This window comes from Nematolebias whitei, chromosome 17 (assembly GCF_014905685.2).
Source record: "Nematolebias whitei isolate Nwh7 chromosome 17, NemWhi1, whole genome shotgun sequence".
NCBI classification, from domain to species: Eukaryota; Metazoa; Chordata; class Actinopteri; order Cyprinodontiformes; family Rivulidae; genus Nematolebias; species Nematolebias whitei.
This window is the reverse complement of record NC_056514.1, coordinates 26,330,687-26,354,506: the sequence shown is the minus strand read 5'-3', so window position 1 is coordinate 26,354,506 and position 23,820 is coordinate 26,330,687. Positions and strand designations below refer to the sequence as shown.

The window sequence follows — 23,820 nt, the reverse complement described above, 5'->3', positions numbered from 1 at the left end:
TGAGGCTTAAAGGGATCTCAAATTACTTGCACATGTTGGCTTTAATATGCAATTTTTCTGTTCCATTAAAAGTACTTGTCATGTCTGAAAACTTCTTATTACTTTAAAAAATATATTTTTTTTACCTAATAAGGTCATCATTTTTCTTTTCTTTTTTTTTTCCCTGCTCAATGCATTCTGGAGCAATGACGTCCTTGTAGTCAAGATTAAAATACAAGAAGTTAAAGTACCTGTGATGTCAAATTTTTGTAATGGAAAATAACATTTCTAATGTATTGCAAAAAATTAATTAATTAATTAAAATAATTCATATGCCACTTAGATAAACAGTTGTTGAGATATTTGCAGCACAGGAACAGGAAGTGATGACAAAGGGGATCGCCGGCACGTAAGCAGAGAATGGCTAACAACACAGACAGTAGAGAATAATCTGATGTTTCTTTAGATTATTTTGAATTATTATGAGAGAGAAACAGTCACAGTTCCAATAATATTGTTCCATTAAACAAACAGGGAGTTCTCCTTTGATGTCACTTCCTGTTTCACTTTGGGTACCCCAAGTTTAAAAGAAAATATGCCAGGTATGAGTTAAAATGGGTAAAATCATGTGTATTATGCCAAATTTTTTAAAATAAACAATAAGATGTTTTCTTCCACTTTTTGTATTTGTAGATTATGCATGTCACAGGCACTTTAAAGCTAAAAAGTTATCTTTGACATTAAAGTTATAATGTGCTAGTCTTTAAGACATTATGTATGCCATGTAGGGGGTGCAATCACAATCACCGATTTCTAAAAAGTCTGACCTGCCAATTCCGATTTTGGTTGATACCGATTTTGTTTTATAAGCGACACTGTCAGGTGTTATAAGGTCACAATGCACCTTCAATTTTCCAATATCATTTTACTGAAAAAATTATCCTTGAACAATATTCTAGAAACAATGCAAACTTGTTTTAACTGGCCATGAGGTAGTGCTCTGAAATATGATATCAAAATACCAAAAACATGCATATTAGACTGCCTTCAGGCCCAGGCCTCCTTTGCAAAAGAGATCTGTGATCTCAATGGGATTTTCCTGGTTAAATAAAGGTTAATAAAGAAATAATAAATGGTAGTGCTCTGAAATATAAATGACGTTTAGACAATTGTTGTTAAAACTACACAAAAAAAAAAATTGGTAAAATCAGTTTATCGTGTAAGTATCGGCCGATTGCCCAAAATTAAGGAAATCGGCCTGCCGATTTATCGGTGCACCCCTAATGCTGTCATTTGAATCATTAAAACATGACCAACTTGTAATTTAGTATGTTTAGTATTAGCTCTGGAGCTAACGCCATGCTAGAGCTAACACATAGAATAAAAAGCTCAATCTGAGGCACGACCCCCAGCTCAGCTGTCCTCCATCTGTGTGGACGACTAGTGATAATGTGTAGTTGTGAGATAAATGTTATTGTGTAAGCTCTGTCCTGGTGGAATTACATTTTGCTTTGCATAGGATCCAGCACCCCAACAACCCAAATTAAGACAAACGGCATAAGGGATGGATTGATGGGTAAAGTCACAACAGAGTGTCTCGAGTCAGATAATGTGTAGTGCAGTATTCTAATATTTCTGAGAATATGTTTAGATCCTGCCACTAATATTGAACAGTGCGTGGTACTAAGCGGAGCCCTTTGCAGCATAAGCTCTCTCTTCAGGTTGGCTTTTACAAGCACCAGCTGCACAAACGCCAGCTCTTCTGTCCAACTCTCTCCTCTTCATCCATTCGACCTCCTCATTTTCATTTATATGCTGTGTAATTTCTGCAGTCCCCTCTGTTCAAATTAAAAGAGCTGATGGGGCTTGCAATGGAGCAACCCGTCATTTACCCAGAATGCACTGCAGTGTAAACAACATGGCAAAGTCCTCTTGACATATTTTTGAATACTTCTAAAAATTAAACAGCCTAGAATTGTTTTATGGTAAAATAAGACCTGTTGTTCCTACTAGTCGGCCATCCCTTTAAAACAAAAAGCCTACTCAGAATAGCACCAAGCTAATTCTGCAGTTAAGCGTTTTTTCCTGAACTCGCTGCTCATTTGAATGAATTTACTTTAATTCCGTAAGAAAAAGCTTCCCATCTCTTTTTTCTCCCCCTTTCTCTTCCTCTGGAAGAACACCACCCTCAATGCCAGTTACTCCGCTTTGGCATGAAGACAAAAATATAAAGCTAGCTAGCTTGGTAGCGTGCAAAGCCAAACAATTCGTTTCTCATCAGTGTTTTTAGGGGAAGTAGATTTAGCAAATGGTCATTTCTGCTCATTTGCTTGCCTGTTCAGTGTTTTTTTTTAAACAGAAAAAGTACAGTCTGTGAAGATTGACGTGTTAATTAATAATAATTTTTTTTAAAAACAAGCACATGGAGGAACGTGTTAAGAAGTGGAGGGGGGGGCACAGATGGTGATCTTTCAAAACTGACTCACAGTATGAACGGATGGATGGCTTATTAGTGTTGTCCTATTCGCAGCACTCCACTACTAAGTAGAGACATTTTATTTTAATGTAGCATATTAAACAAAACTTGCTGAAAATATATATATAAAATGTATTTCACAGTAGTCTTACATTCAATGCCCATCAAGCCTATTTGAGCTTTTATTCTTACAAGTAGAAGTCAGCGATCTGCGTTCATTTTACGCAGTTTGGCGGGCAGGTTGTCTTCGGGTCGACTCCCTGCCAGAGGAACTTGGACTGGCGCTGGAATTGGAGTGGAGATGGTGCTAACTGCTGGAAGTCTGTGTTTCTCCAGATCAACATCCTCAGCATCTCCATCCAAGGACAACAGTTGGACCTGTTCCTCCAGATGTCCTTGCCTGACCACGGGGATGGAGCTGGACCTAAACCTCTGAATACTAAGAGACAGGTCTCCAGTGCTGGAGGCTTTACCCCCTGGTATGGCAGACCCTGTCTTTAGCGCCCTCCACAGGTGCTCCTCCTTAGTGGAGCTCATTCTTTGGAGTTTATTAGGCAGCCTGTAAGCTTGATCCTCCAAATGCATGTGGTCTGCATGGTCTGCTGACAGGAGCCTTTCCCTGCGGCCTCCCCGGCCACTGTTACCCAGCAGAGGAGAGGGAAGAGATGGTGCAACAGGCAGAGGATTGGGTGACGTCAATGAGTTCTTCTCCTCCTGCTCTTTAACACTGTACGGAGGCGTGGGGACCTCAAAAGTGTTGTGGAATTGGGAGTAATCTACTCTGAAGAAGCCCTCTTCTAGTGACATGACAGGGAGGAAGCGATGGCCCCACAATACTTCATCCTCGGTGTAAGATGTCCTCGCCTGGCATGTCATACCTATATTGGAGGAAAGCCACCAAGTGAAACAGTGTTTAATACAAGAAAATGATAAATAATGTTATAAATAAAGTAAATGAGGAGTGTTGAAGTGCTCTAGGGAAAAGAGACATGCAAAAACAAATAAAAAATGCAGCCGTGATGGATACAAGCTTGTGCAATTGAATAATTAAAACCGTGAAATTAAATGTTATGTTCAATATTTTATATCTAAGATAAATGTTGCTGAAGCAAATGATTAGGAACAAGTGTGCTTATCCAGTTCTAAAAGAGAGAAATTAGAAAATAAGAATGTACTCTGACCTGTGGTTTCCACGATGCCCTCTAGAATGACAACAATCTCAAACTGCTCGTTCATGAGTGAGCGCTGTGACAGATCAAAGAACGGACTGTTGGTGTTGATCTCATGGCAGATGGTGAGAGGTGACACCAAGAATAGCTGGTCCGCCCCCGTGCCAAAACCTACGTCCAGCTCGCACTGGTCCAGGGGCAGGAACTCTCCCTCTGGGGTCTGCCGGGACTGGAAGCACAAGTAATCAGAACATTAGGGAGTTACATTTACATTTATCTTACCAAAAGAAGTACAGTAACTACATTTTAGTCATTATTTTGTACAGAGGTTTTAGGAAATATATTATTTTTAATTAACCTGAATATAACTGAATTTTGAAAAAGTTTGCTTTGAGGTTACATCCAGTTTTCAAACACTCTGAGACATTTCCAGTCCCATTTAACTTTATATTTATCGTACAGTCAACATCGTGACACTAATCTAACCTAACCATTGGGGCACAGAAGACCGAGTCAGCCTTCCCACCATCACTACACCTTCAGATGCAGGAAGAGGGCCGCCTGCATCATGAAGGACCCCACTCACCCAGCACACACACTTTTTGCCCTCAGGCAGAAGGTTGCAGAGCATTAATTCAATTCAATTTATTTATATAGCACCAAGTCACAACAGAAGTCGCCTCAGGGCATTGAACAGAAACATTAAACCACTAGACTGAGGAACAGCTTCTACTCATAAATCCCTAACCAGGATTATCACTGTGGGGAAAAAAAAAATCACTTGTGCTGCTGATTATCCATGCTGCTGATCTCATGCTGCTGATTATTTCATGCTGCTGTATTCATACGTATTCATCTACTCATACAGACTCATGTCCGGGCTGTTGTTGTTGGTGTATTGTTTTGCACTATTAGTGTTTAGTGTATTTCTTAGTTTAGATCATAGCTCCTTATTGCTGTCTATTTTACAATTTATGTTTTTGCTATTGTTGGATGTAACTGGGATCCTGTGTACACAATTTCATTCCACCTCATGTGTCACATCTGATATGAATGACAATAAAGAACCTTGACACCGTGATCTATTTTGCTCCTCTTGCTAAAAAAGAAAATTTGAGTAGTTCCTATAAATCACATGTGTCAAACTCAAGGCCCGGGGGCCAAATGTGGCCCTCGTGGACATCTTATCTGGCCCCCCAAGATGATAATGTTAAACATAAAATACTTTTATATTTGAATGTTTTCAGTAATCTTTGATTATGATGTCAAAAGTGCAACAGAGAACATCAAATGAGACCAATCAAAGTCTAGTTGAGGAACCTACAACCAAGAAAAGGTGTCGAGTATCTCACTTGAGTTAATGTAGATTCTGAAACTGGCCCTTAGTTCGAAAAAGGTTTTAATTGTGGCCCCCTTCTGTAAGTGGGTTTGACACCCCTGCTATAAATTGTCAAAATATACATGCCTTAAAAGATGAATAAGGCACTGAATTAACTTCTCTAAAATTCAAAGCAACGCTTTTGTTTTTTTTATTTTCTAACACCATGGGTGACAGGTTTTCAGTCTACAGAGTCATTTTGTCAGACAAACTAATTATGTCAGGAAGATAACACCACTTTGAGAGATTTTTATCCAAAGCTCCTGCCTACTGCATTTTTTTAATGGGCTGATTCGCGCATAATAAAATAAGTGTTAAAGGTTGCATGAAATTGCTATAAAATGTAATTTCCTTCTGTAATATGAGACAGATTATGCATAAAGGGAGTTATTTCATTGTCCAATAGCAGATGGAGAGATGCCTGTAAACTTAAAGACATTACAGCTGTTAAAGTTTGCTTCAAGCATCCCGACCTATTGAAGGACGGGATGATAGTAAAGAGGAAAGACACATTTCCTTATCTTCGAGTTTTACTTGCAGTGCTAATGCTGTATAGTGGTACCACTTAAATATAATAATGGTTTGGTTAAAAGAAAGGCTGTAAATAATTTATATTTTATCTGTTCGCTCTTTGCACGGCTTCAGTTTGAAGAAAGAGTTTACTTCTGACCTCAATGATGAGCCAATGACTGGCTCCAGCAGGCCCAAGGCCAAAGTGAATGGGTGCTGCATTAAAACAACACCAGTCTCAACAATTTCAGGGCGTCTTAGTAATAGTGCGTCAAAAAAAAAAACTTTACTTCTCTGTTACGTTTCCCTTACATGGTAATTCTAGTAGAAATATTATATTTCTTCCAGAAGTATCCAAATTGTGCAAGAAGCTGGATTGCTGCTTGTGCTTGCAAATAACTGAAATCCCATGTAAAAATCCATCCATAATCTATGCATCCATTATATTTTACCCGCTTCTTCCTTTTTGGGTCACGGGGGTCACTGGTGCCTTTTTCCAGCTATCACTGTGCAAGAGGTAGGGTACATCTTGGACAGGTTGCAAGTCCATCACAGGGACACAAAGAGACAAACAACCATTCACACTCTCACACCTAGGGACAATTTAAAGTTACCAATCAGCCTAACATGCATGTTTTTGGTCTGTAGGAGGAAATTGTAGTACCCAGAGAAAACCCACACATGCACGGAGAGAACATGCAAACTCCACCCAGAAAGGTCCCCAGCTGGGATTTGAACCAGCGACCTTCTCGCTGAGAGGCAACAGCTCTACCAACTGACGCACTGTTCCACCCCATGTAAAAATCAACATTCTCCCAAATTTCCCATAAAACTGCATTGAAACTCACAATTATAGGGTTTGCTAAGGATTGGACCCAAATACAGACTGATGCAGAGAGCTCAAAGGTTAAAGTAAAAAAAAGAAAAATCTTTATTTAAACAAAACAAAACAAAAGGCTTACGCAGCAGAAAAAACTAACTAATACAAAAACTCAAACGATCGGGGGGGATGAAGAAGATATGAAACCTTGTGGCATAGAGATCAAATAATGCTGAATGGTGGAACAGAGACTGAATAAATAGAACAGAGGTAAGTGGGAAATAGAAACAACCTGGGATGATTGCTGGTTAGGGACAGGTGAGGGTGGTAGACTTACTGGAAAAACACAGAGGAAAGTGACAAAGGGTAAATAGGCAAATGCACAAGGAGGACGGGAAAACAGAAGCATGACCTACACAAGAATACTAAATAAACATAATGAAGTAGAAAAACACAAATAAAGGATAAGGATCTAAACTGATGGGGAAACACAAGTAACAGAACCCTAAAGACAGAAAAATGAACCACGAAAGAAACAAGAGTGAGATAAACTCAAGGAACTAAATGAATAAACAGAAAAACGGACTATGTCAACAATGATGTTTCAAGACAAGATCATTGCATTCCAAGGAAGATCCATTAAGTAAAGAAGTCGTTTTGGTGTTAGCTGAGAGCACTGGACTGAGCCAAGGCCTCAAAGGAGTATGAGACAAGAAGATTAGTCATCATTGTCAACTGCAAGCCATTCATTTTGTTGAGTTTAAAATACACAAAGGAACATGTGTTTCACCCAGAAGGTGAATGAAATATCCTTTAAATTTAAAGGAAATACATGATAAAGGGATTAAAAAGCCAATAGCGGCCAAACTGACTCCACTAATGGGAAGTATTGAGTTATATTGTGTTGTGTCTGAATTCAATTACTTTATTCTTTTGCCTAATGTCAACTTGAGTCACCTTCCTGGCCACTCAGTCCACAGATGGCAAACAGGCTGCCATTTGTATTCACAGTGATGTTGAGGACAGAAGGGTGTGACATTTCACAGGAAGACGTCTGTGCCCACAGATCCCTGGCTCGCCTTTGTGGGGGGGAAGTGTCACCCATCATGCTGCATCAGTGTTTCCATAATACGTAGACAGAGAGCCTATGTTACACGTCTGCTGAAGTCAGATCAGGAATTTCAACGAGCAAGGTCAGCCGGGTTGTTTTTTTTTTTTTTCATTTACCATTAGGTGGTCAACAAAAAAATGGTTATAAAGTTGGAACTGCATTAAAAAGTCACACTAATCAATGGCTCCTCATGTCTAAAACATTTTAGCTTCATTTTAATTTATTTGGTTTCTATTTTGCAAAGAAACCCAATAAAAGCAGAGTGAACATGCAAACATTTGACTCATCCATCCAACCATCCATTATCTTCCGCTTGTTCTGAAGGCGGGTCGTGGGGGCAGCAGCTTGAGCAGGGAGGCCCAGACCTCTCTTTCCACAGCCACCTCTTCCAGATCTTCTGGGAGGACCCCAAGGTGTTCCCAACCGAGAGACTTAGTCTCTCCAGCGTGTCCTGGGTCTTTCCCGGGGTCTCCTCCAAGTCGGAAATGCCCGAAGAACCTCCCTAGGGAGGAGCCCAGGGGACATCCTTACCAGATGTGAACCACCTCAACTGGCACCTCTTCATGTGAAGGAGCAGCAGTTCTGCTCCGAGTCTCTCCCGGATAACTGAACTTCTCACCCTATCTCTGAGGGACAGTCCAGCTACCCTGTAGAGAAAACTCATTTCAACTGCCTGTGTCCACAATCTCATTCTTTCAGTCACTACCCAAAGTTCATGACCACAGGTGAGGGTAGGAACATAGACCGACCGGTAAACAGAGAACTTTGCCTTACAGCTCAGCTCCCTCTTCACCACAACGGACCGGTACAGAGTCCGTAATACTGCAGACGCTGCACCAATCCGTCTGCCAATCTCACACTCCATTCCTCCCTCACTCGTGAACAAAACACCAAGATACTTGAACTCCTCCACTTGAGGAAGAAATTCACTCTCGACCTGAAGAGAGCAACCCACCCTTTTCTGGTTGAGGATCAAGGCTTCAGATTTGGAGGTGCTGGTTCTCATCCCATCCAACATTTGACCCATGGCAACAAAAAAAAAGCTTTGGTTTAACATAAAATCAAAGTTCATGCTCAGTAATTCAGGTAAAAAAAAAATCCAACAAAGTTAAGTCAGATCCTCTGGATGGTTTCTTTTGCTGAAACATTTCAACACAAAAAAAAAAAATCATTCAGAGGATCTGACTTAACTTTGTTGGATTTTTTACCTCAATTATTGCGCATGAACTTTGATGTTTTGAACCACTTTGACCCTGTCCGCCTCTGAGGAGTCAGCGGGGGAGAGGGTGGACTCCAAAAACCATCTTATCACCATCAAACTGGTTGGCCCACTATGTGAGTGAGCTACCATAGGGACTGAATTTGTTGGGGCTCCTCGGACTGATGAAGTCTTCTGGATGAAAGACGAAACGTTTCAACACAAAGAAACTGTCTTAACTTTGTTGAGTTTCAAATAAATCTTTTGAAATTGGACCATTATTACATGTTCAGGTGGGATTTGAGGAATGACTTGTTGCTACATTTTGATGACAGTGGTTAAATGTCAAGTGTCACTGCATGATGACATCATACACTTGAGACTATTTGCGATATGACAATGAACGCACCGCTTCAGCTTTAATCACAAGAAAGCTCAACATTCAGTTCTTGCATTCTTTCCATCCATCCATTATCTTTTACCCGATGCTTCCTTCTCAGGTTGCGGGGTTCAATGGTGTCCATGTCTGGGGGACACCCTGGACAGGTCACAAGTCCATCACAAGGACACATAGAGACAAACAACCATTCACACATAGGGACAATTTAGAGTTACCAATCAGCCTAACGTGCATGTTTTTGGTCTGTGGGAGGAAACTGCAGTACCTGGAGAAAACCCATGCATGCACGGACAGAACATGTAAGCTCCACCCAGAAAGACCCCCAGCCAGGATTTGATCCAGCGACCATCTCGCTGAGAGGCAACAGCTCTATCAACTGAGCCACTGTTCCCCTGCATCCATCCATCCATCCATTTTCTTTACCCGTTTGTTCCATTTTGGGTCACGGGGGTCGCTGGTGCCCATGTCCAGCAATCACTGTGCGAGGGGCGGGGTACACCCTGGACAGGTCGCAAGTCCATCACAGGGCCACATAGAGACAAACGAGACAAACAACCATTCACTCTCTCACTCACACCTAGGGACAATTTTTTAGAGTTACCAATCAGCCTAACATGCATGTTTTTGGTCTGTGGGAGGAAACTGCAGTACCTGGAGAAAACCCATGCATGCACGGACAGAACATGTAAGCTCCACCCAGAAAGACCCCCAGCCAGGATTTGATCCAGCGACCATCTCGCTGAGAGGCAACAGCTCTATCAACTGAGCCACTGTTCCCCTGCATTATTTATTTTATTTTTTAAGGTCGCAGTCATCTTGAATCATGTTGAGTCCAATGATTATTCAGTAGTAGTTGTACATTAAATGACTGCAGGTGTCATTTGGATTAATCCAGCTGTTTGTGAGACATTTTGATAAGAGACACAAAACAATACAGTCTACCCTCACCTTTTGCCAGCAGGTGACGTTAAAGAAATGAAAAACAACTAAATGAATGTCACGAGAAAATATATCTGGTTAGGACTTGAGTATTTACTCATTCATTTGGTGCCACGTCAGAGTTTTTAAACTGACATTTTGAAACGAGGTGTTTGGATAAAGGCGTCTGATTGTTCTGTCAAGTTTTAAATATTTTCTTCCCAGATTCACTTTAGCATTTCACAGTGCGACTACATTATACCTCCACCAAGGACATGGACACGTGTTTAGCACTGAATGGTTTACCAAGGTGAAAGCCTTGTGTGTTCTCTTCCTGCTGCTGAACAGTCAGAGCCACAGGGGGAAATTAATGGTGTTTGAAAGAGGTCCTGATATGGACAAAGTGCTTATTTTACCAAGCCACCTGAGAGCCTGGTTGAGTGAAAGCAGAGCTTATTCCCCATTGACTCACTTCCCCCTGCCTGCAACATTGATTGTGTGTGTGCATATGTGTGTGTGAGATTGATGCAAAGAAACCCAAATGATATAAATGGAAGTTTTAAGATGGGCTGTTGCACATTCATCTTGGTGTTTGTCAGGAAAAGTCGTCCCACTCAGATGTTGGATTCGAGCTGCCATTCTTAATGTCCCCACAACAAAACTGAAGCAAATTTAATCCTTTCTGTTCCTTCTTCCTTCAGTTATCCTGTCTTTCTTCTTGTCTTTCAGAGGTTGTCAGTGGCAGATGTTGCCGTTGATGCTGACATGTCTGTCTTCTGCTGCTCCTTACCACCCATCTCCTGCTGTGGACCAGCCTACTGAAATAGTGATGGACACCACCCAGCTGCCACTCACTTCCTGTCTAGTTTAGTTTAGTCTGACATTGCTGCAGTTCACTGCTTTTTCTTTTCTTGCTAAGAATCAGTTGCATTTTCTTTTTTTCATATCCCGTTTGTGTTGCAGGTGTTGCTGCACCCCTGCATTCCATGCTTCATTAATGAACAATTCTTCTTTTCTGGATCATGGGGGTCACTGGTGCCCATATCTAGCTATCACTGTGGGTGACACCCTGGACAGGTCTCCAGTCCATCACAGGGACACATAGAGACAACCAACCATTCACTCTCTCACTCACACCAAAGGACAATTTAGAGTTACCAATCAGCCTAACATGCATGTTTTTGGTCTGTGGGAAGAGTGAGAGAGTGAATGTTTGTTTGTCTCGTTTGTCTCTGTGTGTCTCTGTGATGGACTGAAGACCTGTCCAGGGTGTACCCCACCCCTCACACAGTGATTGCTGGACATGGGCACCAGCGACTCCCCTGACCCAAAATGGAAGAAGCGGGTAAAAGATAATGAATGGATGGATGGATGGTATTTTTGGTTACTTTTGGATTTTGCTATTGTATTATTGTCGCTAGAAGCCCAAAACAGTCCATGTTCTCAGTTTTGCATCCACCACTGGTATCTTTCATTAAACATCAGCACACTTGTCTCCTACGCTTCCTGATTTTTCTCAGTCTTAGAGAGGTTCTTACGGACAGTAAGTTTTGTTGGCATATTGTATGCTGTCTAAGGATTCCTGTCATAATTTAACTTTACTGTGATCTTGCTTCCTTAGATCCAACTACAACCATTTGTGACACACATTACATCCTGTATGAAACCATCCAGTGAAAGACCACTAGAAGCACTGACGTAATGAAAGCTAGAAGGTGATAAATTGACACCAAACTGCTGACACTTGTTCATTCCCTCGTTTTTTATAAACTCTGTGTTCAGGGTTGTTGAGGGACTGGAACAAGAAACGACGGCTACACCCTGAACTGTATGCCGGTTAATCACAGACATGACACAATGAAAACTGACTACCGTATTTTTCGCCCTATAAGTCATGTTTTTTTTGCATAATTTGCATTCCCTTGCGTCTTACACACCAAAGTGACGTATTTTTTGGATTTTTTTTCCAATATTTTAAACCAATTTTTGGCTGAGATAGGACCGTTTTCATTCATTCTGACTGAAAATATTGAACACTACCATTTTCAGCCGATAGATGGCACTCGAGTAGTATGTCATGCCGTTGTGTCATGTAATAGGTAATAGTGGCTATTAATGACACAATCGGTTTGCCTTAGCCTGCCTCCGTCGTCTGCCTGGAGCAACCGTCAAACTAGCTTGAATTTGCTGCGCCGCACCGGTGAAATGCAGCTGATTTGACCATTGAAGTGCATTTATTAAGTAAAAGTTCAACTGAGACACACCTTTACTATAAAGTCGAGCAAACAAATAATTGTTTTTAGGTGGTTATCTTGTTAAATTTTGAAGAAATGTGCAGCGACTCATCCCTCTGCGCATTCCTACTTCCGCGTATCGATTTTTGAAATACAGCTGATTTGACCATCAAAGTGTATTTGTTAAGCAAAAGTTAGACTGAGACACACCTTTACTATAATTTCGAGCAAACAAATAATTGTTTTTAAGAGTTAATCTTGTTAAATTCTTGTTCAAGTCCTCCCGTGCACGCTCCTGTGGCCGCCATTTGGCAGCCAATCGATTTTTGGCACAACACCGGCCCACATTTCCAGTTTCGGCCCACGTTTCCGTTGTCAGCGGTGACGCATAATAGATGCGACGTATATGGATTTTTCCACTTTATTAGACATATTTGGACTGATGCGATTTATAGGGCAGTGTGACGTTTACGGCGGAAAATACTGTACTAATATACGTTTGGAATCACCAACATGATTGTTTTTTGGAGTAAAAAATACACATGCATTTTATTATTGTAGAGATATAAATGAGACTCTTCTTACTGTGAGGTGACTATAAACAGCCACACTGATCTGCAGGATTGTCTAATTTATAAAATGAGTTTTGGGGAAACTTGAGAAGAGCAAAACAGACTTTACTGCTAATCGTCAAAAGGCCCAAGCTAACAGTGAGACTTGTTATCTACGTCCCTTCCACTCCAGATAACATGAACTTGTTCTAATTTCATCACTTTGTTTATTCGAACTGCTTTGACTTTTATTCTATGCCCAAAATCCAAAGTATCCAAGCCCGTTAAGAATTTACAGCCCGTGCCTGAACCCGGTGATCACAGTAACTAACTGCTGCTGCCGTGTCACAGAGCGTTTACGCTGTGTTCATTAGGATTTACTGCGCCACGCCTCATTTCTCCGAGTGCACTTTGAGAACACCACGGCTGACAGTGACCTTGAGCTGAGCGTTAACGGAGAGCAGCACTGAGAGGTGACGAGGACACGCTGAGCTCAAATTTGGCGCGTTGGCAGCTTTAAACGCTAACTGATCGAACAAGATCTGTTTTTTTAAACATTGTCATTAACTATTGGAATCAACTGTGTCTGTTAGCACAATATCTCACAAACCACTGAATGGATTTTAGCTAAACTTTCAGAAAACAGTTACTGGATGCACATCTACATATCGTTAAATTTTTGGAGCTATCTTAATTTATGGTGGCCACCACAGTTCAACGTTGGCTAATAAAAAAAGGCTACATCAAAACAGTCAATTTTACAGCTATGGAGCTAATAATTGGTGTGGTAGTAGCTGAAAGTCCTTCCCAAACACATATTCAGAGGGCTTTTCATTGCATGGCATCAGTGCTTAAAACTTTGGCATTAAATGTTAAGAATATGTGTGTATGTCTGTTAGCAGATTATCTCAAGAACCATTGCATGTGTTCAAATGAAACTTTCAGAAATTAATCAATCAATTTATATCGACACATGTTTGACATTTTGAGTTGTACAATTCAAGATGGCTGCCATAGCTAATGAAACTCTGCCAACACAAAAATGTCTTTAACCTGTTCAAAAGTACAGATAGGGAGGTAATGTTTATGTGGTATATCTGAAAGTCAATCTCAACCCATAATCCAAGCATTACAAGGCTTATGAGATGTGGCTTGAATTGAAATTGTTGTCATGAAATGAGGCAGGCAATATGCATCTCTTCAAAGTACGCTGGGACTTAATTTATTGATCATTTTCATATTTTAAATTACCGACATGAGTGCCTAATCAGATTCATCCCAAATATGTAAATCTCTAAACGAAAGCCGAATATGTTTCAGATTAAAATCAGAAAAATAAAAACCGGAGAGAAAGCATTTCAAACAAACAAAAGTTCCTGCAGTAATTCATCATTCAGGTCCATTAAAGCTGAGAGGTGAAGGCAGGACCGAGCCGTCGAAGGATCTCGGTTGTAAATCTAATCTACAACAATACAGCAGCAGCCGTTTCGCTTGGACTTACAGCGCCAAATAAAACAACTGGATAAAAACGTCTGGAATAATTCTGTAAGAGCTCCGCTCCACAGCCACAGTGAAAAGAGCACAGCAAAGGCTTCACTGCATTAGGCTGCTCAGGAAAGCAGGTCTGAACCAGAAACCCCCTCACCCACACCTATGGAGGACTGATGGAGAGGATCCTAACCTGAGACACAGTAGAGCAGACAGCATCATCATCTCATAGTACGAGGTTTTTAATAGTTCTTTGCCTGCCACAGTCAAATGATGGCAAAACAAACCTATACTGATCAGGTACAATAATAGCTCTACGTTACTTAACTTTATTATTAGAGAATTGTTTGTAAACAGATTAGATCGATTCGTAGATAGAATATTTTAAGTAATAGTCAATATGGGTTTAGAGCAACTAATTCAACATTAATGGCTCTCGTGGAACTAATACAAAAGATAACTGTTGTTGATCAAAAACAATATTGTGTTAGTGTTTTTGTTGATTTAAAAACGGCCTTCGACACTACTGACCACACCATTCTCCTAGAAAAACTGAATAAATATGGCATTAGAGGATTAGCACTACAGTGGGTATCCAGTTATTTGAATAATAGGAGACAATTTGTACAGGTAAACGATGTAAGATCAGATTTTTGTGTTAATGGCTGTGGAGTTCCTCAGGGCTCTGTGTTGGGACCACAGTTGTTTATTTTGTATGCGAATGATCTGGTTGATGTGTCGGGGCTTTTTGAAGTGTGTGTTTTATTTGCAGATGATACCATATTTTTTTGTTCGGGTGAAGATATTGAACGGATGTTAGAGATGATACAGGCAGAATTCGTAAAAATACAAACTTGGTTCCAACTTAATAAGTTATCATTAAATTAGGCAAAAACAAAGAAAATTATTGAAGTCCCATTTAAAATTGACAGTATTGAAATTCATAGAGTTAATTAAATAAAATTTTGGGGTGTTGTTATTGATGAGAAGCTGACAGGGAAATCTCATGTTAATTATTTAAGAATAAAAATAGCAAAATCAATTACTGTATAAATTAAAAGAGTTTTTAAATGACGAAGATTTGTATATATTTTATAATGTAATGATTGTTTCGTATTTAATCTATTTTATTGAAGTTTGGGGGAAAGCATGCAAAACAATTACAAATCCTATTTTTATTTTACAAAAAAGCGCTATAAGAATTATTAGTAGGAAGTGCTATGATCACCCAACAAATTTATTATTTCATCAGTTGAAATTATTAAAATTTTATAATTTGGTTGAATATGGTATTTTGCAAGTCATGTATAAAGCTCATAAAAAATATTACTCTCAAATGTCCAATTAAAATTTGTTAAAAAAGAGATTCATTATTACCTTAAGGGAATGGAAATGTTTGTAAAACCTCCATTTAGAACTAGTCTGAAGGAGCTGCGTTGTAGATCAGGGAGTAGGATTGTGGAATTACCTTCATATCACCATAAAAAATTATAAAACAATTTATATGTTTAAAAAGATGATTAAGGTAAAATTGTTAGGAAGATATGGTGCCAGGTGAAGGATGCCTGATGTTTCTGTTTTTAATTAGGAGATTGTTCAAGCCTGAGTTGTTTATTTGATTAAAATTATTTTTTTTATTTTTTTTAATAAGGGGCAGATATTATAAGAATTTTTTTTTCTTCTTTCTGCACCCTTTTCATTCAATGTTTTTTTTTCAATGAATTTGTTTTGTTTGTTTCTTTTTAATGAATGAATAAATGAATAAATAAAAATAAAAACCTCCCTTGTTATGTGACATGGTTTACTTTCTGTGCAGTGTAGATAGAAACCACTTTGTTCTTATTTTTATTTACTTATAAAGAACTTTGTACCTTTGTTCAAGGTTCTTTATTGTCATTCTCATCACATGTGGTACATGAGGTGGAACGAAATTGTGCACTCAAGGTCCCCGTTACACCCCAAAATAGCAAAAATATAAATTATAAAAAAGAAGCAGTATACAAGGATATAAGATTTACTGTACGCTGAACCAGTGGTTCTCATACTGGGTCCCCCCTGGACCCACGGGGGTCCGCAAACCAGTGCTTGGGGGTTGGCCAAAAAAAAAAAAAAAGTTTGTTTTTTGCTTGTTTGTTTTTTACAAGCACGTAGATGTTTAACAACCTATTAAAATACACCAAAATGCAGGAAATCACATCTACTTTATTCAAAATGTTCTGGGGGATGACCCCCAGACGCCCCCCTCTCACAACCACCTTCACCCCACTCGCTATTTGTGTTCCAGCATCGATCGGTTTACAAACTCAGCCCTGTTACTTAATATGATTATACTGCTGTTATAATTCTGTTCACTTTTATGTAAAGAGTTTAATGTAATAATATGAAGAAGAGGCGATACATTTATGTTCATTATTATTATTATTGTGTTAATTTTCTCAAAAGTGTAATTTTTGGAAGTTGAAATAAAAAAAAATTAATTAACTGTGTAGTGAATGAAAAATACACCATGTTTAAAAGTATACAAATTGTATTAACAGAACAGGTCTGAAGTTTTTATGTTACACAATTTTTTCCACTGCATTAAATAGACAAACTGAAGAAAATTATTTAATAAACATGAGGGTTATGAGGGGGTCCCTGAAACTTTTTCTCCCCTGTAAGGGGTCCCCGAACCTAAAAAGTTTGAGAACGCCTGCGTTTAACAATAATAAAGTATAATTTAATATAATATGGTGTATTTAACAGCAGCCTGAACATTTGGAAGAAGATTCTTACATAAATTCAGAGTTTAGGCCAAAAAATTGTAATATTTTTTTTTTCACCATTTCTTTTCAAAGAGCACAAGCTGAATTAGAGAGAACAATAAGTGAGTGTGAAAGTGTCTGAATGTAATAAGTGTCCTCTGTGGACGGAGAAAAGTTGATGATACTAAAATGTATTTCATGATTAAACTCTGGGACGGTTTGTTAATTAGTTGCAATCAAGAGCCCGTATTTTTCTTTGCCTTTCCAGGCTCCTCTTTCTAAAAGAATAACTAAGTGAGATATACGCTTTTTAAGGAAGAACTTCAGTTATAATCCATCAAATGAGACACGTTTTATTCTCTGATGATTTTTCATCAAAAATGAAAAACAGAAGGCATTAGAAAAACATTAAATTATACCAATAGTCACACATTACTTGAAGGACTGTGTATCACCCGCCACCTTTCATGTTAAAGTTACTTTGGTCAAACCTTGAAAATAGTACATGCAACATGTGATCTTGCAGGATTTATTAGCACACAGAGTATGTTTTATGAATGACTCTCAGCTACTACCACGACAAACTGGAGCTCAATATCTGCAAAATTCCCAGAGGTATAGCCAGTTTTGTGCACACACATTTCAATCATCTGCTGTTATCATCTTGAACTGGGTTGACTCCAAAAGTTAATCAGTTGCAGACCTACAACCATTACTTACTTTCTGGGCTTTTCATTTAAATATTTCAAGCAGTAATGGGGATGTTTTGCTAACAGACAAACAGGGTTAACTCAAACAACAATTGCCAAAGTTTCAAGCAATGGTTGTGCATAATCTTTCAAGCTCAAAGTTTAAGTTAGGGATGATGCTCAGCTATTACCAAGTCAAATTTTAGCTTAATTTCTGTAAATTTGACAGAGTTACAGACATTTTTCTATATTCTAGGATCAGCTAGTTGTGGCAGTTATCTTAAACTGGGTTGACACCAAAAGTTAATCAGTTATAAATGTACATCTATTGATTACTTTTTGAACGTTTCATTAAAATCCATCCAGTGGTTCATCAAATATTTTGCTAACAGACAGTTTAGTCAAGTTATAATCGGCAACGTTTTAAAACAGATCTCAAACTATCTATTAGCACTCAGAGTATAAGTTGGAAATCACACTCAGCTACTACCACACCAAATTTGAAGCCAATATGCCACATTTTGCTGCCTATAGCGCTTAGCTGTGGCAGCCATGTTACATCTGGTTACCTCCAAGCACTGTTAAGTTGTACATGTCAAACCAATGATGAGTTTCTGAAACGTTTCATTCAGTTCTGTTGAGTGGTTCATCAGATATTTTGCTAACGGTACAGACACGGACACATGCAAAACCCTTATTGCGCTGCTTTTACCTTTACGAACTCTCCCTGTCACAATAAGTAAAGCTGCCCTTCGGACATCAAGTTATAGTGAAGTGCCTCGGTGAAATAATTCCACGCAGGCCTCGTTTTTTTCAGAACGGAGCATAAAAATATGTTTGAGAAACTGAGAAACCCTTATCCTTAGTGGGAAATAATAATAATAAATTTTAAAAAAAACAGTTTAGTATTGAAGTTCTACTCTATTTTAGTTGTGAGGTTTGACACGTGCGTTCCTCCTCCCTTCTGTCGCTGCTGCTGCTGCTTTCATCGTCTGCCTTTTGTCAACGCTGACACCATTTTCAGATTTTTTTTTTTTTTTTTTTTTTTTTTTTAAATAAAATACAGCGTGCTCACTGTCAACTCAGTGCTTCAGAGCTGGAGCCTTTTTAATGCTCGGGAAAGAGTGGCCTCGAGAATCGCAATCAATGAGGCCCACCCAGAAAGTATAGAAATGGGTTTCATCTATCTTTTAATCGCTTATTTTTAAGTGTTTTTTTTTTTTTTTTATGCCCATTTGTGTTGGGACACTTGAGGTTAAGGTTGACCTAAAGTCGAGGTGTCAAACTTTACTTTCACAGCAAAATTAAAAATTTGGTCTTACATGTGGGACAATCTCCGTCAGTATTTAGTGAGAAACGATACAAATTAGGCATTTCAGATGTAATATGTCAAATTATTCATACAGAACCAAGATTTCTCAATGACATTTCATATAGAATATCAAATTTAGCTTATTGATTAAAAAAAAATTATAGGGATGCGCGATATTATCGGCATGGTATCAGTATCGGCCGATATTAGCGATACAGTTAAATATCGGACATTCCATCCAAAACACTCACTAATGTAAAAGGCTTAAGTTAATTTTTAATTTAAGAATATGTCAAGTATATCTATTAATGTACTACTACTTATGCGCTTTTCACTTGTCGCTTGTGAACAGGTTGAGTTTAGATGTGTGAAAAGTACAAGTTTACACTGTTTGAGTGTTGTCATTGTGTTAGAGAGAGTAAATGTCATGAATAAATTTGACATTAAACATAATCCAAGTTGAAGTGTTGCATCATTTTCAGTCCACTTTTTGGCATCTGTATTTGGTAGCAGGACAATTTGACAAAGACCATGAAGAATAATGTATTTTAATTCCACAGCAGAGAAAGCTATGTAGCCTCTGTGGCCTAGTAAAAAATATTGGTATCGGTTATCGGCCAAAAAAGGTTTAACATATCGACATATCGGATATCGGCCAAAAATCCAATATTGTGCATCCCTAAAAATTACAATCAAATTTAAGAGATATACATCATTGTCATTTGTGCCTTTAAATATTTCTTAACACATTTTATCACAGTCCATCAAATCAGCTAAAAATATTTAGTTGATTTGAAAAAAAAAATAATCTGTGATGGCCATGTTGAATTGGGTAAAGTGGAAAAGTGAATTATCTGTAAATGTACATTACGCGATCACTGCGGTAAAGTGTCATTAAAATTCATCCAGATATTTTGCTGAAATAAAAGCATTTGGATCCAAAAAAAAAATAAAACCAGTTGTGTGACCATTAGTCCTCAGAGGAGGGGATTGGTGTTGCGCCACATTTTAGCACAGTGTCCGCAAAATAAAATGAATTATAACCATTTTTCATTTTTATAAGGAGATTGAGCATTGACGCACCTCCATCGATTTCTTTCTGTCCACTGGTTTATGAGATTTTCTGCTAACACAAATCATCACACAAACAAAAAGCAAACGTTTGCCTTCAGCAGCAGACCATAATAACACTCACTGTATTGAGTCCGAAAACATTTTAAATATTATCTCATGTCAACGTCAGTTTATTTCTATAGCATATAAAAACAACAAAAACTGACCAAAGTGCTTTACAATTAAGTTAAATTAAAAATAGGGGAAAAAATACATTTTGTGCCACTCATAAAACATAAAGTTAATAAAATACAGCACAGCTACACAACTAGCTCGTTCTGGAACATGGTTTCCTCTTCACGCTGTGGTTACGTGGGTAATTAACCACTCACCTGAGTCTGGACTATAACTTTTAAAATACATTTTTGATTTATGAAAGTATTTATAAAAAGTATTTATAACTAAAAATGGAAATTAATAAACCGTTTTCTAAATTTGCAAGCCTGTCTCAGATGTTCCAAGCATTTTTGTAAGATCTACGAACTGGTGCACCTTATGAACAATATTAATGAAAACCACTCGGTACCACCACATTTAAATGATCAGGAGTAAACTGTTCCACAATTTTGGAGCAGCAATTGCAAAAGCCCGATCGCCTCTGAACTTCAATTTGGATCTGGGGACGTTTGAGAGCGAAGAACTGGTTGACTGGAGCAGAGATGTTAAGAAGATCACATACAAGGACAGACCTTTTAAGACTTTAAAAACCAGCAATAAAATCTTAAAATCAATCCAGACAGGAAGCCAGGACAGTGTTTGTGTGTTCTCATGGACCGGATAAAAGAGATACGCAGGCCGTATCTGGCCCGCAGGCCTTCAGTTTAACAAATCTGACCTCATGACACATCTGTGCTGACTGAGGGTGGATTTATCAAAAAATAAAGAGGTTCAGAAAAGCAGTTAATTCAGCTTTAAATGAAGGGAGTTATAAAAACCTTATCTGATGATGGAACCATCAGTTCTGGATGTAAACAGAAAATGAATGAGAACACAACTTATTGTTTTCATGCGTAAAAGCGCTTCCTGTGAATTTAATTTAAAGTTTTGGCGCGCGCGTGTGTGTGTGTGTGTGTGGTCGGTCTTACCTTGATGAGTTTGCACCTGATCTGCGCGGACACCATGTGGCTGTTCCGCAGGTTCCCCACTCGGAACATGAGGCACAACTTTCCGTCCCGCTGCGACACCACCGCGTCCTGGCTGAACATGAGCGTCTCCGCGCGCTTCTTGGGCTGCGACATCTTGATGAACATGCAGCCGATGAGGAAGGCGTCCACGATGGAGCCCAGCAGCGACTGGAAGAGGAACAGGATGATGCCCTCCGGACACTTCTCCGTGATGTAGCGGTGGCCGTAGCCGATGGTCGCCTCGGTCTCTATGAAGAACAGGAAGGCGGAGGGGAAGTTGTACACGTTGGCCACGCACGGAGTGGAGGACTCGTCGTGGCCGCCGTGGCTCAGGTCGCCGCGGATGTACGCGATCACCCACCACATGGAAGCCATCACGAGCCACGCCACGGTGTAGGTGAGGATGAAGATGAGCAGGTTCCAGCGCCACTTGAGGTCCACCAGCGTGGTGAAGAGGTCCGACAGGTACCTGCTGGTCTCCCCGCCCAGGTTGCCGTGCTGCACGTTGCAGCGGCCGTTCTTCTCCACGAAGCGCTGCCGCTTCCTCTTCACGGGCGCGGAGAAAGTCACGGTCCGGCTGGTGTCCACCACCTGGAGGTCCTCGCCGAATTTCCTCCGGACGGCCGACATGATGTCAGGGGAACCTGCTCGGAGACAGAAGGCTCGGTGATCGCGCGGGATCAGGCTCTTTGCGCAACTTTTCGCTCGTCCATGACCAGCGCGGAGCGCGCCACCCGCATCCTGAGGTGATGGAGAGATGCGCGCCTCGGTCATTAGAGGAGCAGAGATTCTGCGCAATGCTTCACGCGGCTTTACGCAGAGAGGGAGAACTTTTCAGCCTCCCCCACTGAGTGAGGGACATCAAAATCACAAAAGCACAGATCCACGTCAGCACCAGCACGTGCGCACCTTTCCCCAAAGATGTTCTATAACTGAAATGTATACATGCAGGAGGAGCTTTGAGGCTTTTCCCCTTCATCCAATCAATCAGTTAAGAAATTATCAATTGAAAGAAAAAAAAACCCTCTAAATTATGAAAGACAGCATATTCCCTTTTGTTGCATTTTATTTTTATTTTTCCCAATAAGCCCCCCAGCAAAGCCCTGCGCTGTAGTGACTCCAGCAGCCTGCCTTCAGACGGCTGTTCACTCCCCCTGGTGTTCCTGCAGAGGAAGTAAACCTGAGGCTGTTCTCTAAAGTTCTTGTCTCAGAGATGATGAAGGAAAACCAATAAACTGACAAAGCAAGTTGAGATCATTGGAATGATGAGATTGTGCGTTTTTTTAATTGTTGCCACACGACTGGGCCATTATTTTGTGCGACTCCCAAGTGTGAGCAGTTTAAGTTTTTACCAAGGTTGAACAAATGTTGCATCATACCTCATGAAAGCAGGTAATGATGGCAAGAGGATTTTTTTTCTTCAGTTTCCTCCCCATTTATTAGTCATCTAAAATCTGTTTCTAACGTGTATAATTAAAGAGAGAGAAGAAATGGATAACTGGTCTTAAAATCTATTGAAGAAATGAAAGTAACAAAGTTTTTATTTTTTTGGCTGAAGAAGAAGTAAATTGGGCATTCAGATCAGTTACAATAAACAATAGGTATACATTAACATAGTACATGTTGGTACTTGTATGCACCCAATAAGTACCAGGTAAGTACCTGGTATGTCAGGTTCTAAGTACTGGTAAGTACATAAGTATGGGTGGTTGTGGCTGACTGGTTAGAGCAGTTGTCCCCCAGTGCAAGAGTTGGGGGTTCGATTCCACCAGCAGTCACATGCTGAAGTGTCCCTGGGCAAAACACTGAACCCCTCATTGCCTCCAATGTGTGTCCCAACGGTGTATGAATGATAAAGCACTGATTATTCTCTGTATAGATAGAGTGCTGTATGAATGGGTAAATGAGGGCACAGATTGTGTTGTAAAGTGCTTTGAGTCTTGATAAGATAGAAAGTCAGCCTCCCCACCATCACAGACATCTACACCGCTAGATGCAGGAAGAGGGCCACCTGCATCATGAAGGACTCCACTCACCCAGCACCCACACTTTTTGCCCCATTCCCCTCAGGCAGGAGGTTGAGGAGCATTAAGTGTAGAACCACTAGACTGAGGAACAGCTTCTACCCTGAAGCTGTTAGACTCATGAATATCTAACCAGGATAATCACTGTGGGGAAAAAAATCCCTGTAATGCCACTTGTTTCTTGATATGTGCTGCTGACTATGTTGCTGATTTATTTCATGCTGCTGTTCGTTCGTCCTCATCTGCTCACACGGACTCATGTTAGTGCTGCTGCTGTTCGGCGTATTGTTTTTGTACTATTAGTGCATTCTTAGTTTACCGTATTTCTTAGTACAAATCTTAGATCTTACTACGGTTTTTCTTTACAGTTTACTTTTGTTGGATGTAACTTGGACCGGTCGTCACACATGTGGTGCGAATGACAAATAAAGAAACTTTAACTTTGACTTTGAAATGTGTTATGTAAGTATAATCCATTTGTCATTTACTCAATACACATCCTACCAGGTTCCCACCCTTACAAGTTATATACACAGTACATACCAGGTTAGCACACAAAAATGTGCCAGGTTAATTTGAGTA

The 23,820-nt window shown here is 39.7% G+C and overlaps 1 protein-coding gene across 1 annotated transcript; it reads right to left on the bottom strand.

Annotated features, from left to right (window-relative positions):
- Window positions 1–2,608: 2,608 nt before the first annotated feature.
- On the bottom strand, window positions 2,609–21,844 carry LOC119423630 (G protein-activated inward rectifier potassium channel 1-like). The gene is made up of 3 exons (XM_037691035.1): window positions 21,176–21,844; window positions 3,637–3,853; window positions 2,609–3,333 (listed from the first exon to the last, which is right to left on the bottom strand). Exons 1-3 carry the CDS (start codon window positions 21,842–21,844, stop codon window positions 2,657–2,659), a joined length of 1,563 nt encoding a protein of 520 aa, XP_037546963.1. The 3' UTR covers window positions 2,609–2,656.
- Window positions 21,845–23,820: the final 1,976 nt, after the last annotated feature.